General features: G+C 42.4%; 1 protein-coding gene across 2 annotated transcripts; it reads left to right on the forward strand.

Moving 5' to 3' along the window:
• Positions 1-675: 675 nt before the first annotated feature.
• Positions 676-17,313, forward strand: LOC112261390 (protein FRG1). Of its 2 annotated transcripts, XM_024436673.1 has the most exons (9): positions 676-819; positions 1,031-1,098; positions 1,209-1,331; positions 10,776-10,833; positions 11,128-11,242; positions 11,521-11,625; positions 11,841-11,932; positions 16,617-16,727; positions 17,034-17,313. In XM_024436673.1, the coding sequence occupies exons 1-9, from the start codon at positions 761-763 to the stop codon at positions 17,068-17,070; spliced, it is 768 nt and encodes a 255-aa protein (XP_024292441.1). In that variant the 5' UTR covers positions 676-760; the 3' UTR covers positions 17,071-17,313. The 2 variants fall into 2 exon arrangements, with proteins under 2 accessions (XP_024292441.1, XP_024292442.1); XM_024436674.2 differs by lacking the exon at positions 1,031-1,098 and having other exon boundaries at positions 690-819.
• The last annotated feature ends 1,232 nt before the right edge of the window (positions 17,314-18,545 follow it).

The raw sequence follows: 18,545 nt of genomic DNA on the forward strand, positions 1-18,545 counted from the left end.
AACCAACGTCTGGGAAGTAATTTACAGTAATTTGCTGGTCAGGGACAGCAGACACACAGTCTATTAAGAGAAAAGCCAAACTCCAGTACCCCTCTGAGCCAGGAGACAGACAGTCAATCTCCCTCACACTGCCAGCCTTGGCCTGGACTCAGGTAGTTTACAGAGACCCACTCTATGTGAGACTGGGCACTTAAGCTGCCCCTTGACTACGGCATGCATGTGTGTGTGTGAGTTGGGGTGATATTTTGAGTGTGTGCATGTGCAAGTTTAAGAGCACGTGTGTGTGTGTGATTGTCTCTGGCACACCTAGTCTAAAAAGTTAGTAGAGGTGCTGACTGCCGACCAACAGCGAGTAAAGAAAGTCACACTATATATAAGCTTCCAGTAATTTATTGGGTAAACCACAAACGTTTTGGCATCACTGTACCTTCTTCAGGGTAATGTCATGAATGTTTGAACCAGGTTATGTAGACAAACAGTGAAATTATATATATAGTGTGCGACACTCTGTCACACCTAGTAACACATAATTAGTTACACACCAACTTTTAAATAGCACAAAAGAAAAACAAACTAGGCATTATTCCGAATCTGAACACATTCAATGTATTTTTCCGAACACCTACAATGTAATATATTCTCCAAACAATAGATGTCGCTCGTTTGTTAAGTGATATTCGTTCTTACCTCGACGGGCACCGTACTCCCATGTTGTTTTCGTTTGTGTATGTTGTTAGCTAGTTTACCATAATCTGAAGATATGGCTGAATATTCAAAAGTGAAAACAACAAAACTTGTTTTGAAAGGACTGAACAATGGGTGCGTTTATTTCTCAACATCGAATTCAATATTTGTTTGTGTAGAATATGACGAATCAAGCTGGCTAATAATGCTATCTAGCTAGCTATCATTCATTGACTGGCCGGGCAGCTACTGGCTAATGTTAGCTAGCTAACTCTTTGCTATTTTATTTTTTCCCCCCCGATTTCTAATTTGACCTTGCTAATGTTGATCCACAACTGTCTTGTAGAAAGAAGAAGAAGCACAAGGATAAGAAGAGAAAAAGAGATGATGCGCAAGATAAACCTGATATTGTTGGTAATGTTGTTTGCTGGTCAATCTATGCAGCTAGCTAGATATGTAGCTAAAATGGTCATTATGATATTACACAAAGTAGTAAACAACTATGTTTTATTTCTGCTTTCTAGGTGGATGGTGGTGTATTAGTGGCTTTGGGGAGATTTCAGGAACGGTTGCGATAGAGATGCAGACTAATTCCTACATCCATGCCCTGGATACTGGTCTGTTCACAGTTGGTGCACCACATCAAGGTAAGAAAGGAGTATGTCTTTAGCTAAATCTACCCACTATTTCCTTTATAGTGCACCACATCTCATCAGAGCCACGTAGAGCTCTGGCCAAACGTAGTGCACAATAATATAGGGAGTAGGGTGTCATGTGTTTTGTCATTAATGCATGATGATGATGCACACAATTTGCTGTGTGCCATACTAGGTTGTTATTCTACTTGATTGGAAAGGGGGGAGTGTTTTGAGAGTCATTTTGCTTTTTGATACACCACTGTCGACAGGGTTCATTTTGAAGTGTTGGTGATGTGTGTGATCCTAAAATGTTATGCTTGACTAAGTGGTGTATGGGAGCGTTGTACTGCCTCAACCCAGAGGCTTTTGTGGTACAGTCCGTTAGGCTTTCACCTCTGCACCGCTTGAGTTAGGAGTCGAGTCCCTGTTACAGCTCTCACTCTCCTGCTCCACCTGTTACCAGGGAGCAGTGAGGGAGGTTTAACGTAGTGGAACTTTTGATTTGTTTACATACAGATTACTGTTTGAGACTTATGAAACACAAAGAGTTGGAGAGATTGCAAACCACGGGTGTCAAATAGTAGATGTCTGCACAATTCAAGACCTATGGGTAAATCCTTTTGAATTCCCTCACTTTTTGACAGCACCCCGTTTGATTTGAACTAAACTTTCCATACCTATTTGCCCATTGTAGAAGTGCTCAGAAAGTGAACACAAATCTTTGGGGTAGGGTTACTCATCACAAGACATGAACACTGAGTAGCCTTTAGTTTGACATTATTCATCACAGAAAAACTGAAAGAAATGCAGAATTTACGTCATAAAAAAATTGCATAGAAAATAGCAAAAGAAAACATTCACTTGGATACATAATACATGGCATAAACATACTGCAGAACACTTGGATACATACACTACATGAGCAAAGTATGTGGACACCTGCTTGTCGAACATCTCATTCCAAAGTCACAGGCATTAATATGGAGTTGGTGCCCCTCTTTGCTGCTATAACAGCCTCCACTCTTCTGGGAAGGCTTTCCACTAGACGTTGAAACATTGCTGCGGGGACTAATGCCGCAAGAGCATTAGTGAGGTCAGGCACTGATGTTGGGCGATTAGGCCTGGCTCGCAAAGATATTCAATGGGGTTGAGGTCAGGGCTCTCTGTGCAGGCCAGTCAAGTTCTTCCACACCGATCTCGACAAACCATTTCTGCATGGACCTCGGTTTGTGCATGGGGGCATTGTCATGCTGAAACAGGAAACTGCCTTCCCCAAACTGTTGCCACAAAGTTGGAAGCACAGAATTGTCTAGCATGTCAATGCTGTAGCGTTAATATTTCCCTTCACTGGTACAAGGGGCCTAGCCCGAACCATGAATAACAGCCCCAGATCATTATTCTTCTTCCACCAAACTTTACAGTTTGCACTATGCATTGGGGCAGGTAGCATTCTCCTGGCATCTGCCAAACAGAGAGAACGCGTTTCCACTGCTCCAGAGTCCAATGGCACCACTCCAGCCGACTCTTTGCATTGCGCATGGCTGCTCGGCCATGGAAACCCATTTTATTAGGACTGACGGATTTTACGCGCTACGTACTAGGGGTCGATCGATTTAATTAGGGTCGATTTCAAGTTTTCATAACAATCGGTAATCTGCATTTTTGGACGCAGATTATGGCCGATTCCATTGCACTCCACGGGGAGACTGCGTGGCAGGCTGACCACCTGTTACGCGAGTTCAGCAAGGAGTCAAGGTAAGTTGCTAGCTAGCATTAAACGTATCTTATAAAAACAATCAATCTTAACATAATCACTAGTTAACTACACATGGTTGATGATATTACTAGTTTAACTAGCTTGTTCTGCGTTGTAAATAATCAATGCGGTGTCCGTTAATTTATCATCGAATCACAGGCTACTTCGCCAAATGGGTGATGATTTAATAAGCGCATTCGCAAAAAAAGCACTGTCGTTACACCAATGTACCTAACCATAAACATCAATGCCTTTTTTTCAAATCAATACACAATTATACATTTTTTAAACCTGCATATTTAGTTAAAAGAAATTCATGTTAGCAGGCAATATTAACTAGGAAAAGGGTGTCACTTCTCTTGCGTTCTGTGCAAGCAGTCAGGGTATATGCAGCAGTTTGGGCCGCCTGGCTCGTTGCGAACTGTGTGAAGACCATTTCTTCCTAAGAAAGGCCATAATTAATTTGCCAGAATTTTAAATAATTATTACAAAACATTAAAGGTTGTGCAATGTAACAAATATTTAGACTTATGGATGCCACCCATTTTATAAAATACGTAACGGTTCTGTATTTCACTGAAAGAATAAACGTTTTGTTCTCGAAATTATAGTTTCCGGATTTGACCATATTAGTGATCTAAGGCTCGTATTTGTGTGTTTATTATATTATAATTAAGTCTATGATTTGATATTTGATAGAGCAGTTTAACTGAGCGGTGGTAGGCAGCAGCAGGCTCGTAAGCATTCTTTCAAACAGCTTCTTGAATACAGCGATGTTTATGACTTCAAGCCTATCAACTCCCGATATTAGGCTGGAAATACGATAGTGCCTATAAAAACATCCAATAATCAAAGGTATATGATATGAAATACAAATGGTATAGAGATAAATAGTCCTATAATTACTACAACCTACAAAACTTCTTAACTGAGAATATTGAAAACTCATGTTAAAGGAACCAACAGCTTTCATATGTTCTCATGTTCTGAGCAAGGAGCTTAAACGTTAGCTTTTTTACATGGCACATATTGCACTTTTACACTGTGTTTTTGCATTATTTAAACCAAATTTAACATGTTTCATTATTTATTTGAGACGGAATCAATGTTTATGTATTTATTATATTAAGTTAAAATAAGTGTTCATTCAGTATTGTTGTAATTGTCATTATTACAAATGTATATCACAAATATCGGTATCGGCTTTTTTGGGTCCTCCAATAATCGGTATCGGCATTGAAAAATCATAATCGGTCGACCTCTACTACGCAGTGTATTCCTGGACAGTTTCTTTTGATGATGGAAAACTGAATTTAAAAAAAGAGATTAGGTCTACTTTGAAAATATGTAAGAGCTAGAATTACAGGCTGACTACACCGCTCGCATCGCGTGCGTTGCAAAATAAATTTAGAAATGTATATTATTCAATTATTGCGTCCACACTGCTCGGGCGATCCAACGAGCGTCCAACGAGGGCTAAAATAGAAGTCAGTTCTATTTGTGACGCAGATCGCGCTGCAAGTCCTGCCTCTCCCATCTCCTCATTGGTTTATAGAAGCAGGTGCCCACGTGCCATCTCCTCATTAGTTATATCCACGTGGGTGACTGAAAGACGAACGAGGTCAGTGGTGGTAATGCACCTAATTTATGAAACTTGCCAATCGCAATATAATGTCCAGAGAAGAAAAAGCCTAGTAGGAGGAGAGATGACTAGAAACGATTCGGTTGACCGTTTCATGTGTGGATTAATTGTCGGAGATGAGGACCTTGTGCATTTCAGGTAAAATAACAACTCAATGTTTATATCCCCGGACAAATTAGCTAGCAACAGCAAGCTAGCTAAATAGGACAGATTAGCTAGCAAGTGCAAGCTAGCTAGCTAAATTTCCATAAATGTTTTGATATTTTAACCTGTGTGTCGTGATACGTTTGGTGTGGGGGGACAAAATAAATTTGTGCACGTGCGCAGCTGGTTTGGGTTCCATGTTATTGTACAGTCTGACAGCAGTGGGTAGTGTGGTGTTTTTTAAATGTATAATACGGGCAGTAATTACAGGACAGTCTGTTTCTCTGAGCCTGGTGGTGCACTCACATCCATTTATTAGATGGAGCAGATGTGTGTTTGAGTGTGCATGTACCTTGCCAGGTGCCTGCTCTGCAGTGACTGGAGCTGTGGTTGGACTGCTCCACTTCTGGAGATGATCCTCAGGGCCCTCCTCTGCACCCTGTCCAGTTGGGCCTGCTGCTTTTTGTTGCATCCAACTAACAGCACTCCACCATATTCCAGACCAGTCCTCAACAGGGTAGTATAGACTGTGACCAGATCTTCAGTGGGTAGGCCATTTCTGTCAAGAACAGTCAAAAAGTGCAGGTGTTTTGAGGCCTCCCCTCACTGACTGCTCCACGTGTGTGTCACCACTGAGGTTAGAGTCTAGATGAAAATCAAGATACTTGGTTGTTGTTTCCACTGGTGCTTCCTGTCCTCCTGGGATGAATGGTACAGGTTGTGGAGGGTCTCTCTAAAAGCATGTCCGGATTTCCATAGACTTTTTCCCGGTCAGGGGCATGTTGTTGGATGTAGCCAACTCATCCAGCTGCTTTGCCTCCAAGCCCATGGAAGTGTCCTCCTGGATGCTGGTTAGTGGTATATGGCTTGGGACAGCCCCACATCATCAGCATACCCAGTGTCACTGAAGACAACTTTTCAGGTGGACATGTGAAGGAGAAACGGATGTGGTGAGACCACGCCCTCTTGTGGCTCACCGGAAGTGGCCTCTGACCGTGGGGCTAAATTCGCCGGCATCCTTTACCTTCTTCCGCTGGTGTAGCTGTGGAACCAGGCCAGTAACCATGGACACAGTTTAAATGTCAGCCAGATGTTGCAGGATCTTTGAGAGGGTAGTTGTGCAAGCTAACGCCGAAACACTTCTTAATCCCCTCGTTTCTGGAGAATCCCTAGGAACTCAGCTGCTGAAATCAACTGTGATTCAAGTGACTTGCACCAATGTTACTAACCAGGGTATCTCCAACTTGGGTGGTCTGCACAACTCAAAACAGGTTGGCCCACTAAATTAAAGGCATCTTCGTGCCTCAGAAAAACTAATTGGAGCGTAGTTTCAATTGGAACTTGATTTGCCTATAATCATCATACATTATGGTTATAGTAAGGTTTGGTCTCTCAACTGGTAGCTTGAGCACACATTGTTTGAACTTAAATGGCTTAAGTCAAGGCGGTTCAACCATTTTAGATGGCAACGTCACTCAAGTTGTCAGAATAAGTCACTCTAAAATTACTGTAAATTCATAAATGATTTCACTTTGTTAAGCCTTGCAATTCAAACTAACAAGATTAGAGAGAAAAAAATCTGAAGTGGTCCTGTTGATTGTTCCCTCTTATCAAGTCATTTTTGAAATGCAAGCCAGCCCAGCATGTCGCTTGCATTTACTTACATTGTCTGCATCAGGGCCTCTCGAGTGGCGCAGCGGTCAAAGGCAGTGCTAGAGGCGTCACTACAGATCCAGGTTAGATCCCAGGCTGTGTCGCAGCCGGCCGTGACCGGGAGACCCATGAGGCAGCGCACAATTGGCCCAGTGTCATCTGGGTTAGGGGAGTGTTTGGCCGACAGGGATGTCCTGTGGCGGCTGGGCGCATGCACGCTGACTTTGGTCGCCAGCTGTACGGTGTTTCCTCCTACACATTGGTGCGGTTGGCTTCCGGGTTAAGCGAGCAGTTTGTCAAGAAGCAAATCAAGCAGTGCGGTCCGTACGGGAGTTGCAGCGATGGGACAAGACTCTAACTACCAATTGAATATCATGAAATTGGGGAGAAAAAATACATTTTTAAAGTAATTTTTTTTTGTCTGCAACGGATTCTGTAATCCGGCATTATAGGCAGAGTAAATGGAGCTGGAAATTGTCAGGAATGAGTGAATCCCATAAGAGAATGGAGGAAGATCCTAGTTCTCTCATGTTCCATTCTATTCTAATACGAAGAGAGCAAACCTTAAGAGCTGTAATGGACATTGCGTTCCATTAGCGTGGATAGCCTGGCAAAGCGGCAGGCAATTTTTAGTGTCATTAATTTGTGGAGAATAAGGGGGGGAACTCCCTAATTGTTTCCTCCATTTTCTTGCTTTTTCGAAGACCGCCGCATTCGATGGCTGCCTGCGTGAAGTACCAAGCGTTTTGAAATCAAAACCAATTTTGTCCTAAACGGTATAAGATTTAGTGGCGTTTTCGTTCTAAATCAATTTGAAATCACACTCTGAGAGAGTGGACATGTAAAATGAAAGGGAGAACTGAACTACTATGTTGTTCCAGAAGCTATTAGGACATTCATTTCTGCACAGCTTGCCGGGTAATGGTTTAGAGAGGAAGCTGGAATTGCTCCTCCACACACACATACACACACACACACCAGGCATTAATCCATTTCTTTGTCCTCTCAAGCATGTTATTGGATATCATCAATATGAATCCGGTGCTAGCTACGATTTATGGTGCCCATCCACTTGCAGACAATGAAATCATTTACATGGAGGAAATGTATTGCACAGCTCTGTGATGGGTTAGAATGCAACAAGGTAACAGGCAAAGATCCACATGAGTATCATTGAACTAATGTCATTGTGATTCCTTGCCTCTTAAATGGATAGTTTTGCAGCACAACTTTTAAATTGGTCACGTGTTTTCATACCACCAAATGGAATTGTGTCTGGGGTCCACGATAGATGGCATCTGTTGCGAGTATCCGGACCCACATGGTAGGCTAAGGTGAAAACAGTCATCTAAAATCTAAAATGAACGGGAAAGATCAGCACAAACCATTTCATTTCGATAGTATGTTTACCGTTCCAAGTTGGCGTGCATGACAAGTTAGAGGGACATTGCCAACGTGTGCTGGAATCACATCTTTGAATCAAAGGCTCACAGACAACATGCTTCATCTCCCCACAGTTAGCCCCACTGACTAGCAAGCCAGAGCCCCATTACACCAGACCCTGAGCCTCAGGCAAAAGGACTTGACTTGGGGGTGGAGCACCTAACCTAACTAGCCAAGCTAGACTAAATGGGAGTTTCCAGGCAAAGATTCTCTGCCCTAAGGCGAGACATGTTTAAGAAATGTTCAATAAAACCCCCCATCCACCCTCTGAAGACAGAAACGCAGACCTGGGATTCAGCTCACGTTTTTTTTATTGAAGAGGGAGAAAGAGGGGAAAATGCACCAGGAGATAAAAACATCAACCATTCCTATTCCCTTGGTGAGGCTCTAACTCGGGAGGCAGGCACATTTTAAATGAGATGAAAGAGAAATAGAGTTACAGGGAGAGAGAGAGAGATGATGTTTCTGCACTTTTATGGGATTTTCAGTAAGAAGGAAACCCATCTAGAATAGTTTAGCCCTCTCAAGCTGAGAAAAGCCCTAGAGGTGCTTAGTCACTGGATTCAGGAGACGTTGTGAATGCCCTCTGAGTAAACTCAAGGGTCACAGGGAGCTGTATGCCTGCTTTAGGGGATGAAATATGATTAGACTATAACCTGTCTATCTGACTATTGTGGTCTGAGAAACATGGAGGTATGTGAGCCTAGGGATTTTATTCGCTATCCGAATGCCCAAATGATTGCACACAGCGGTGTGGTTTCCCAATATGCATCAATCTGTCCTTGAAATTGACAGACTTTCCCCTCTTTAACTTTCCCTAATGTTGTGAGAACCTGTGATGGTCACATCCTTACGGAGTGTTTCTCTGTGTGATTACCTAGCTTCCTTTCATCAGTGCCACTGATCTGTCAGGGCTCCCAAGTGGCTCAGCGGTCTAAGGCACTGCGTCTCAGTGCAAGAGGCGTCAATATAGTACCTGGTTCAAATCCAGGCTGTATCACATCCGGCGGTGATTGGGAGTCCCATCGGGCGGCGCACAATTGGCCCAGCGTTGTCCAGGTTTGGCCGGAGTAGGCCGTCATTGTAAATAAGAATTTGTTCTTAACTGACTTGCCTAGTTAAATAAATAAAGGTTATACTTAGAGAAAAACATGATGGGTCAAAGCAATAGGGTAGAAATCCATCAAGAACTTTTATCCATCACTGATGAGAAAGGACAGTAGGACATGAAGCTATATTGGGCAGTAATATTTGACATGTAAATATTCAGTATATTATACATCACATGCTAAGCAATTAGCCTATTAAAATGTTTCTGACTCCATAAAGATAATGAATATATACAAGCAAGCATTAGGCAATATTCCAAGCATATAGATCCTAAGGTTAACTTACAGGACAACGCATGAACAACGTTGGGCCTAGAAGTCTAGGAAATGAGAATTGATCATACAACCTTCCTCCATGGACTGGATACAGGATAAGAGGGAGAACAAAGGCATTTCATTCCATTTATAACATCTGAAGGTGTAACCTTTAAACCCAAAAACCAACCACGTTAACCAATCAAACGATACCAAGTTACCAAGAATACCACACCCCCATGCCCAATCTCCACAGTGTCACATTTAAAAAAGGCTTGTGTGGGGGTGAGACCAACATAAATAAGACAGAGGACCATAAAACCTTTTTGGATATAGTAATTCAGAGTTCACCTTATACAAGATATATCCATATAGTTAGCATCAGAGTTATCCTCAGTGAACAGGTTTCAGATAGATACCAAACATAGATATTAAAGCATTATTCTATCACTCATTTTAATGTCAGTCCTCTGGATACTGTAACAGATATACATTTTGGCCCCTTAGGGGGAGAAGGACTGACTTGTCCTTGAGAATTGTCCTTTGTTCCTGGACAATTTGCCATGCAGCTCCAGGTGACAGAGAACACAAATTAGGGCCGAGCCTACAAAGCCAGAGAAGAGTTTTGGAACTCAGGATAAGGATTGCCTGTAATTTTACATCGGTCAGGGTGGGTTTAATCTCATGTGGATGGACTACGATGACTAACGAGCAATAGTAGTCCCGGTGCTTTGGTTTTCCGTCGCTGGTTATTTGGCCAGATCAGGATTGTGTGACGCCGGTGCTTAAATTGGGGCGGGGAATTTCAAGAAATGATTACAGGTGGAACAATTTCTGAAAGGGTGGATGGAGCCTTTAGCTGAGAGTTTCCATTTAAGGGGTTGGAGACTTCTCTAGTCTTATAGTATCTGTTCTCATACATCTCACCCCAGAACCTAATCGAGCATCTGATGGAATTACGCAAGATTTGAGGTCTGGGTTTCTGAGATTAGGGTCGGTGTAGGTGATCAATAGCACCCAACAGCAACGTCGTGTAGCCCGAGGTTGTGTGTTTATAAATGACCATGAAGCATGAGTAAAACATGAAGGCTCTACGTCAGTACGTCTCAAGGGTAGACCCGCAGCTTGAGGAAATTATGCAAATTGTCTGTTTTCAGAATGACACACCGTGATCAAAATGCATTGTATTGGCACCACTGCAACAGATTTTCGTTTTTCTTTCTCAAGATCACGAACCTGGCGAGAGAACATGAGAAATGCTAATCGTACACAACGTCTCGACACTCTGTTAAGTCGGCAGAGCCAAGCTCCCAAATGTTTGAAGTGATAGTAAAGAGTCATCTTGTTTTTAATCCTCATTAAACCAAAACGAAGGCTCCTCTGGGATGATAAAGAGAATGCTCTGATTTTAGAATATCAAAAAGTGATTTGTGACTCTTTGATATTTGCAGACGACGAAGGGCCAGACCCCCCGGAGCAATTCACTGCCATCAAGTTGTCAGACTCTAGGTGCGTATGAAAGGAGTAAATATCACCTACGCACATTTTATGTTGACTTCCTCTCCCCCCAAATCTGAATGGAATGTATCCTGGTGAGTTATAATAGACTTTGGAAGAACACTTAGTCTCTGCAGGTATACAATTTTGTAAATACAAAATTGGATTTTAATTACAACGTTATAAAGGAACTTCGCTTCTGTTCTTCAAATGATCTTTGAATAGACTTTGGAAAAGTTGTTAGACACTCAAATCAACTTGCCATTATCCAGGAATGAATTTTGTTCTCCTGTGTTCCCCCCCCAGGGTAGCCCTGAAGTCTGGCTATGGGAAGTATCTAGGGATCACCTCGGAGGGGGTCGTGGTGGGGCGTTCCGACGCCATCGGCTCCCGGGAACAGTGGGAACCTGTTTTCCAGGAAGTGAGTGAAGCAACTGCCAGTCAAAGTCAATGCATACAAAGACTGTGATATAATGCCATATCATATAGAATTTGTTGCATTGTAACCCTAGATATAGATAAGGCTCGTTTTCCTCACAGCTTGTTGCTTTGTTGATGCGTATCGGAGAGAAAGCTTGACGCTCTCTGCATATAATTGAGCTTTTACCTCGCAAATGGTGTATCAGCATGAGGTGAAACTCATCTGTCAACTTAATCTCTTCATTTCATTTCTGTTTTGTCTTCCATTTTTTTCCCAAGGGCAAAATGGCTCTCATGGCAGCAAATAGCTGTTTCATCTCCTACAGTGAAAGTGGGGACATTGAGGCCAAGAGCAAGTTGGCGGGGGAAGACGAGATGGTTAAGGTGATGTATATATTTCACAAGGTCACTCCATAATCCCCCCCCCAATCTATAATATAGAAATTACATCACTATCGGGGAGTCTGAAGTTGGTGACAGAATGAAAAAAAACAAAATGTCTCTGAACATAGGGGGGAGCCAGGATATTGCTATTCAACATGCAACTGTTTTGTGTTTTCCCCCTCTCTCCTTCTGCCTCTCTAAATGGTGATGAACAGATCCGGTCATGCGCGGAGAGGGAGGTCAAGCGGAACGACGACATTGCCGACGAGGACAGGGGCAATGTGAAGAACTGCGAGCTCAACTACGTGTATGTACCGTCTGTCTACCTATGTCACAGTGGCAGCAACATTTGCAGCGGTAATCATACAAGGTGGTGATTCCATGCCCTCTAGTCTAGAGAGGTTGTAACCCCTGTTGTACGGCTGGTCATGTCCAAATGAACTTAATTCATGGTAAAGGTATAGGAAATGCAATGGCCTGCCCTATATCATGACAAACAATGTTTTATGCATTTATGAAAAACTTGAAGACAGACCTTTGTCAGATATGCCCAACAAGGATCAACACTGAACTGTAACCTAAATTACAGTGCAGTACTGAAATTATACCATATACCGGTTCAGTAATGCATGCATCACAGTTAAAGGAAAACTCCACCCAAAAACTATCTTTTGGTATTTGTTTCATTCGTCTATTGTTAATATAGTCCCAAAATCTTATCAGATTTAAGATATGTAACTTTCAAAATCAGAAATACAGCCGGTGTGATTCATTTTGCATCATATGATGCAAACTACAAGATTCTGGCTGCATATAAACTTCATTTTCAGCAAACTTAACATGTGTAAATATTTGTATGAACATAAGATTCAACAACTGAGACATAAACTGAACAAGTTCCACAGACATGTGACTAACAGAAATTGAATAATGTGTTCCTGAACAAAGGGGGGTCAAAAGTAACAGTCAGTATCTGGTGTGGCCACCAGCTGCATTAAGTACTGCAGTGCATCTATTCCTCATGGACTGCACCAGATTTGCCAGTTCTTGCTGTGAGATGTTACCCCACTCTTCCACTAAGGAACCTGCAAGTTCCCTGACATTTCTGGGGTGAATCGCCCTAGCCCTCACCCTCCGATCCAACAGGTCCCAGACGTGCTCAATGGGATTGAGATCCGGGCTCTACACTGGCCATGGCAGAACGCTGGCATTCCTGCCTTGCAGGAAATCACGCACAGAACAGGCAGTATGTCTGCTGGCATTGTCATGCTGAAGGGTCATGTCAGGATGAGCCTGCAGGAAGGGTACCACATGAGGGAGGAGGATGTCTTCCCTGTAATGCACAGTGTTGAGATTTCCTGCAATGACAACAAGCTCAGTCCGATGATGCTGTGACACACCACCCCAGACCATGACGGACCCTCCACCTCCAAATTGATCCCGCTCCAGAGTACAGGCCTCGATGTAACGCTCATTCCTTAGACGATAAACGTGAATCCGACCATCGCCCCTGGTGAGACAAAACTGCGACTCGTCAGTGAAGAGCACTTTTTGCCAGTCCTGTCTGGTACAGCGACAGTCGGGTTTGTGCCCATAGGCGATATTGTTGCCGGTGAGGACCTGCCTTACAACATGCCTACAAGCCCTCAGTCCAGCCTCTCTCAGCCTATTGCGGACAGTCTGAGCACTGATGGAGGGATTGTGCGTTCCTGGTGTAAGTCGGGTAGTTGTTGTTGCCATCCTGTACCTGTCCCGCAGGTGTGATGTTTGGATGTACTGATCCTGTGCATGTGTTGTTACACGTGGTCTGCCACTGCGAAGACGATCAGCTGTCCGTCCTGTCTCCCTGTAGCGCTGTCTTAGGCGTCTCACAGTATGAACATTGCAATTTATTGCCCTGGCCACATCTGCAGTACTCATGCCTCCTTGCAGTTGCCTAAGGCACGTTCACGCAAATGAGCAGGGACCCTGGGCATCTTTCTTTTGGTGTTTTTCAGAGTCCATAGAAAGGCCTCTTTAGTGTCCTACGTTTTCATTTCTGTGACCTTAATTGCCCACCGTCTGTAAGCTGTTAGTGTCTTAACCTCTCTGGGATATGTGGGACTGTAGCGTCCCACCTCCGCAACAGCCAGTGAAAGTGCAGGGTGCCAAATTCAAAACAACAAAAATCTCATAATTTAAAATTCCTCAGGCATACAAGTATTTTACACCATTTTAAAGATGGAATTCTCGTTAATCCAGCCACGGTGTCTGATTTCAAAAAGGCTTTACAGCGAAAGCACCACAAACGATTGTTAGGTCAGCACCAAGTCACAGAAAAACACAGCCATTTTTCCAGCTAAAGAGAGGAGTCACAAAAAGCACAAATAAAGCAAATTAAATCTCTAACCTTTGGTGATCTTCATCAGAAGACACTCATAGGACTTCATGTTACACAATACATTAATGTTTTGTTCGCTAAAGTGCATATTTATATTAAAATCTCATTTTACATTGGCGTGTTACGTTCAGTAGTTCTATAACATGCGGTGATTGTGCAGAGAGCCACATCAATTTACAGAAATACTCATCATAAATGTTGATGAAAATACAAGTGTTATACATGGAATTAGAGATATACTTCTCCTTAATGCAACCGCTGTGTCAGATTTTTTTTTAAATGTTACGGAAAAAGCACAGTGTTCAGACAACAAATCAGCCAAAAATATATCTGGCATATTGTGTAGTCAGAAATAGCACTATAAATATTCACTTACCTTTGATGATCTTCATCAGAATGCACTCCCAGTTCCACAATAAATGTTTGATTTGTTCGATAAAGTTCATAATTTATGTCCAAATAGCTTCTTTTGTTAGGGCGTTTGGTAAACAAATCCAAATGTGCGTTCAGGTCCAGCCGAAAGTCGGACGTAAGGTTCAAAATTATTTTTTTGTTTTTATCATAAATCTTCAATAATGAAGCGCCCAGGCTCTGTCGTAACAGGCCGCAACCGGGAGGTCCGTGGGGCGACGCATAATTGGCATAGTGTTGTCCGGGTTAGGGAGGGTTTGGCCGGTAGGTATATCCTTGTCTCATCGCGCACCAGCGACTCCAGTGGCGGGCCGGGCGCAGTGCACGCTAACCAAGGTTTCCAGGTGCACGGTGTTTCCTCCGACACATTGGTGCGGCTGGCTTCCGGGTTGGATGCACGCTGTGTTAAGAAGCAGTGCGGCTTGTTTGGGTTGTGTATCGGAGGACGCATGACTTTCAACCTTCGTCTCTCCCGAGCCCGTACGAGAGTTGTAGCGATGAGACAAGATAGTAGCTACTAACAATTGGATAACACGAAATTGGGGAGAAAAAGGGGGTAAAATTCAAAAAATAAATAAATCTTCCAACCGGAGAATTCCATTGTCTGTAGAAAAACAACGCAAAGAGTTGAAAAACTACAAACCTCAGATTTCCCAATTCCTGGTTAGATCATTCTCAGGTTTTTGCCTGCCATATGAGTTATGTTATACTCACAGACATCATTCAAACAGTTTTAGAAACTTCAGTGTTGTCTTCTATCCAATACTACTAAGAATATGCATATATTAGCATCTGGGACAGAGTAGCAGGCAGTTTACTCTGCGCACCTTATTCATCCAAGCTACTCAATACTGCCCCCCTGTCACCAAGAAGTTAATGAAGTTCCACAGGTGCATGTTCATTAATTGTTTATGGTTCATTGAACAAGCATGGGAAACGGTGTTTAAACCCTTTACAATGAAAATCTGTGAAGTCATTTGGATTACAAATTATCTTTGAAAGACAGGGTACTGAAAAATGGAAGGTATTTTTTTGTTGTTGCTGAGTTAATGTATTTTTGACATGCAAAACATTTTGGGGTGGAATTTTCCTTTAAACTTCACCTACTAGTTCTCATAGTGGTGGGTGAAGTATTTTATGTAGGAAAGACAGCCAGGAAGGTGGAGGGGTTGAACACTGTGACCTTCCGTAGACAGACAGTGATTTCCCTCCAGTTTTCACCTGACAACATTCCGCTCCGGCAAGATTTTGACAACTAAATCACAGACCCGGATGCGCGAGGAGAAGGTGGGGGAAGCATAGGGGCGCCACTTCATCAATCCCACTCCCTTAAAAGGCTGATTGAAGGGCCAAAGCTGCGGGGATGGAAACGAGAACGGAACGCCGCTGCCGCTTTTACGGCCTGCGGGGGCCCATTAAGTTCTGAGGGCTAAGCGTGAACAAGGCTGTCATTGTGTTCCGTTTCTCCTCTTCCCCTTTCAACTTCGTTTTCCGTTTTTTTTTTTTACCCCCCCTCTCTCCATCGTTTTTTTTTATTTTGGAGGGAAACACGGGGGAGATGGACTCATCATGTTGACGTGACGATAATGGCTGCTCTTGAGCCCGTCATCGTGATGTAGTGCGTAGCATCCCTGAGCGTGTTGCATGAACCGAGCACTGCCCGTGAATCATAAACCAATGACAGACTGTAGCCACGGCTAGAGGGCCTAAATGTCGTTAGCGCGCCTTGTAAAAATCTGTGTTTGTTTGCGGTCCTGTTGCACTCTATGTATCTACTTTCAGGACTGTTTACTTCAATGGAAATAGCACAGTACTTACACTCGTAAGTCGCTATATACCATACACATTTGTCATTGTTAATGGTAGTCTGGTTTATGCCCCAGAGAGTGCAATGTTGTTTATATTCTCAGACATTGCTCGTTCTAATATTTCTTAATTATTTTATTTGGGGGATTTGAGTGTGTTTTGTTTTGTATCGTTATGTATTACTGTGCTGTTGGAGTTAGGAACATAAGCATTTCACTACACTTGTGATTACATCTGTACGCGACCAATAACATTTTATTTGATTTTTGTTCACTGACGCTATTCTTTGTGTTTGACAGTGGTGTGACTGGTCCTTCTGTGTCTTATCATGAGACTTTGTATGATAACTGCGTGTGCAATAAGTCTCACTGAACACGGATTTCTGATATTACAGAAAGAAGTTCCAGAGTTTCCAGGACAGGCGGCTGAGGGTGAACGAGGAGGACAGCACCACACTGAAGATGGCCAGGAAAGACGGGAAGTTCCACGAAGAGCTGTTAGACAGGTGGGAGAACATCTTCATAAAGAGGCAAATCCTAAACAAATTTTCATTTAGTCTCCCATTGACATCAATATATGAATGACATTTTATTTCAGTGGCTGTAGCTGCCCCAAACGAAACAACAACACACAAACTGGATTTAATGATCAACACATTCAAATTTCCTTTCCAATAAAATCACTCTGGAACTGGTCCAAATGACTGTTGACTTGTCACATGATAGCTATTTACATTGTCTGGTGGATAGTGGTGATGTAAGGACTAAAAATAACCACTTGTGACTTTTTTTAAATGTTATTTTTTTCACAGGAGAGCCAAGATGAAAGCAGACCGATACTGCAAGTGAAGATACAAGAGTTTATGGATTGTCCACTCGTCTTTGAATTCCTTGTGTTAAAATCAAAAAGGGTTTCATTTTTTATCATGAATAAATGTTATTTGGGTAAGAGAAAGTCATTTGTGGGATTGTGTAATTTCAATCCCTAAACCCCTTCCCTAGCTGGCTGCTCAGAAGACCGATTAGCTTGTTTCACTGGGTTTCCCTGTGCGTTATCGCTCAGATAATAAACTGCAGTTGTGGTTACGGTGAGCTGGATTGTATTTCCTGTAAATCATTGCCAACATGCCTACCACCACTATCTTTGTTTTGCCCAGATCAGCAGACCTGTCAGATGTTTGGGACAGTCCATTGATGTTTGTTTGTTAGGGAATACTGTCGGAAAGAGGGGGGTAAGTTGAGCCAGTCTTTGCTTACAGCATCACTCCGTCAAGGGAAATATAGTATTCTTTCTAGCAAAGAAATCTACATATTTCAGGATGTTGTGTATCCCTGGAAATAATCCAAATTCATGTGACCATTTAGTTTTGAAAACAGCTTGTCCAAAAAAAGTTCTTGGCACAACTTACCCCTGATATGTGGTAAACTGAGCCGCAGGGCAAGATAAGTCAACCTCTATGGAATCGGTATCCCCCCGCGTCCAATTTACAGTAGCTATTACAGTGAAATAATACCATGCTATTGTTTGTGGAGAGTGCACAATTATGAATTTAAATGTATTAATAAACCAATTAGGCTCATTTTGGGCAGTCTTGATACATTTAACAGATATGCACTGGTTATATTGGATCAGTCGTCTAAAACGTTGCACATACACTGCTGCCATCTAGTTGCCAAAATCTAAATTGTGCCTGGGCTGGAATAATAGATTCTAACCTTTCTCTTTCAAAGATGATGGTACAAAAAAAAAAATGCATGCTTTTTTCTTTATCTTTTAGCAGATCAAATGTGTTATTCTCCTACATTAATTTCACATTTCCACAAACGGTATCAAGAATATACATATTCTTTCTTCAGGTCCTGAGCTACAGGCTATGTCATTTTAAGGTGAACATTTAAAAAAGGGTTGGATCCTTTAAACTGCTTGCAAATGTCTACTGAATGAAATATCACCACTACCATTTTAAAACCATGTCTATCTTTATTTCCCAAACACAATTGCTTAGTCTTTTAATCATTTGAAGTATCTTTTAACACAGTCTTACAAACATGTTGTACTTTTAACATAGGCCAGGCAGGCCCTGTTACCTCATCCCAGCCATAATGCCTTGCATTTCACCTGGGAAGAAAACAAACTTTAATTTTCTCAACTTGCCATTGGCTCAACTTATCCCAAGACAAACATTTTGACTATATTAACCCACACAGCTACAAGGATGTACCTTAATGCTAATTTTATGTCCTCATATTGAAGATTATAGGAGACACCAACTGATGTGTAGAACAATGATTTACTTTGGTTTTGATAAAAGCATCATGAAACC

This window comes from Oncorhynchus tshawytscha, linkage group LG11, assembly GCF_018296145.1.
Source record: "Oncorhynchus tshawytscha isolate Ot180627B linkage group LG11, Otsh_v2.0, whole genome shotgun sequence".
Taxonomy (NCBI): domain Eukaryota; kingdom Metazoa; phylum Chordata; class Actinopteri; order Salmoniformes; family Salmonidae; genus Oncorhynchus; species Oncorhynchus tshawytscha.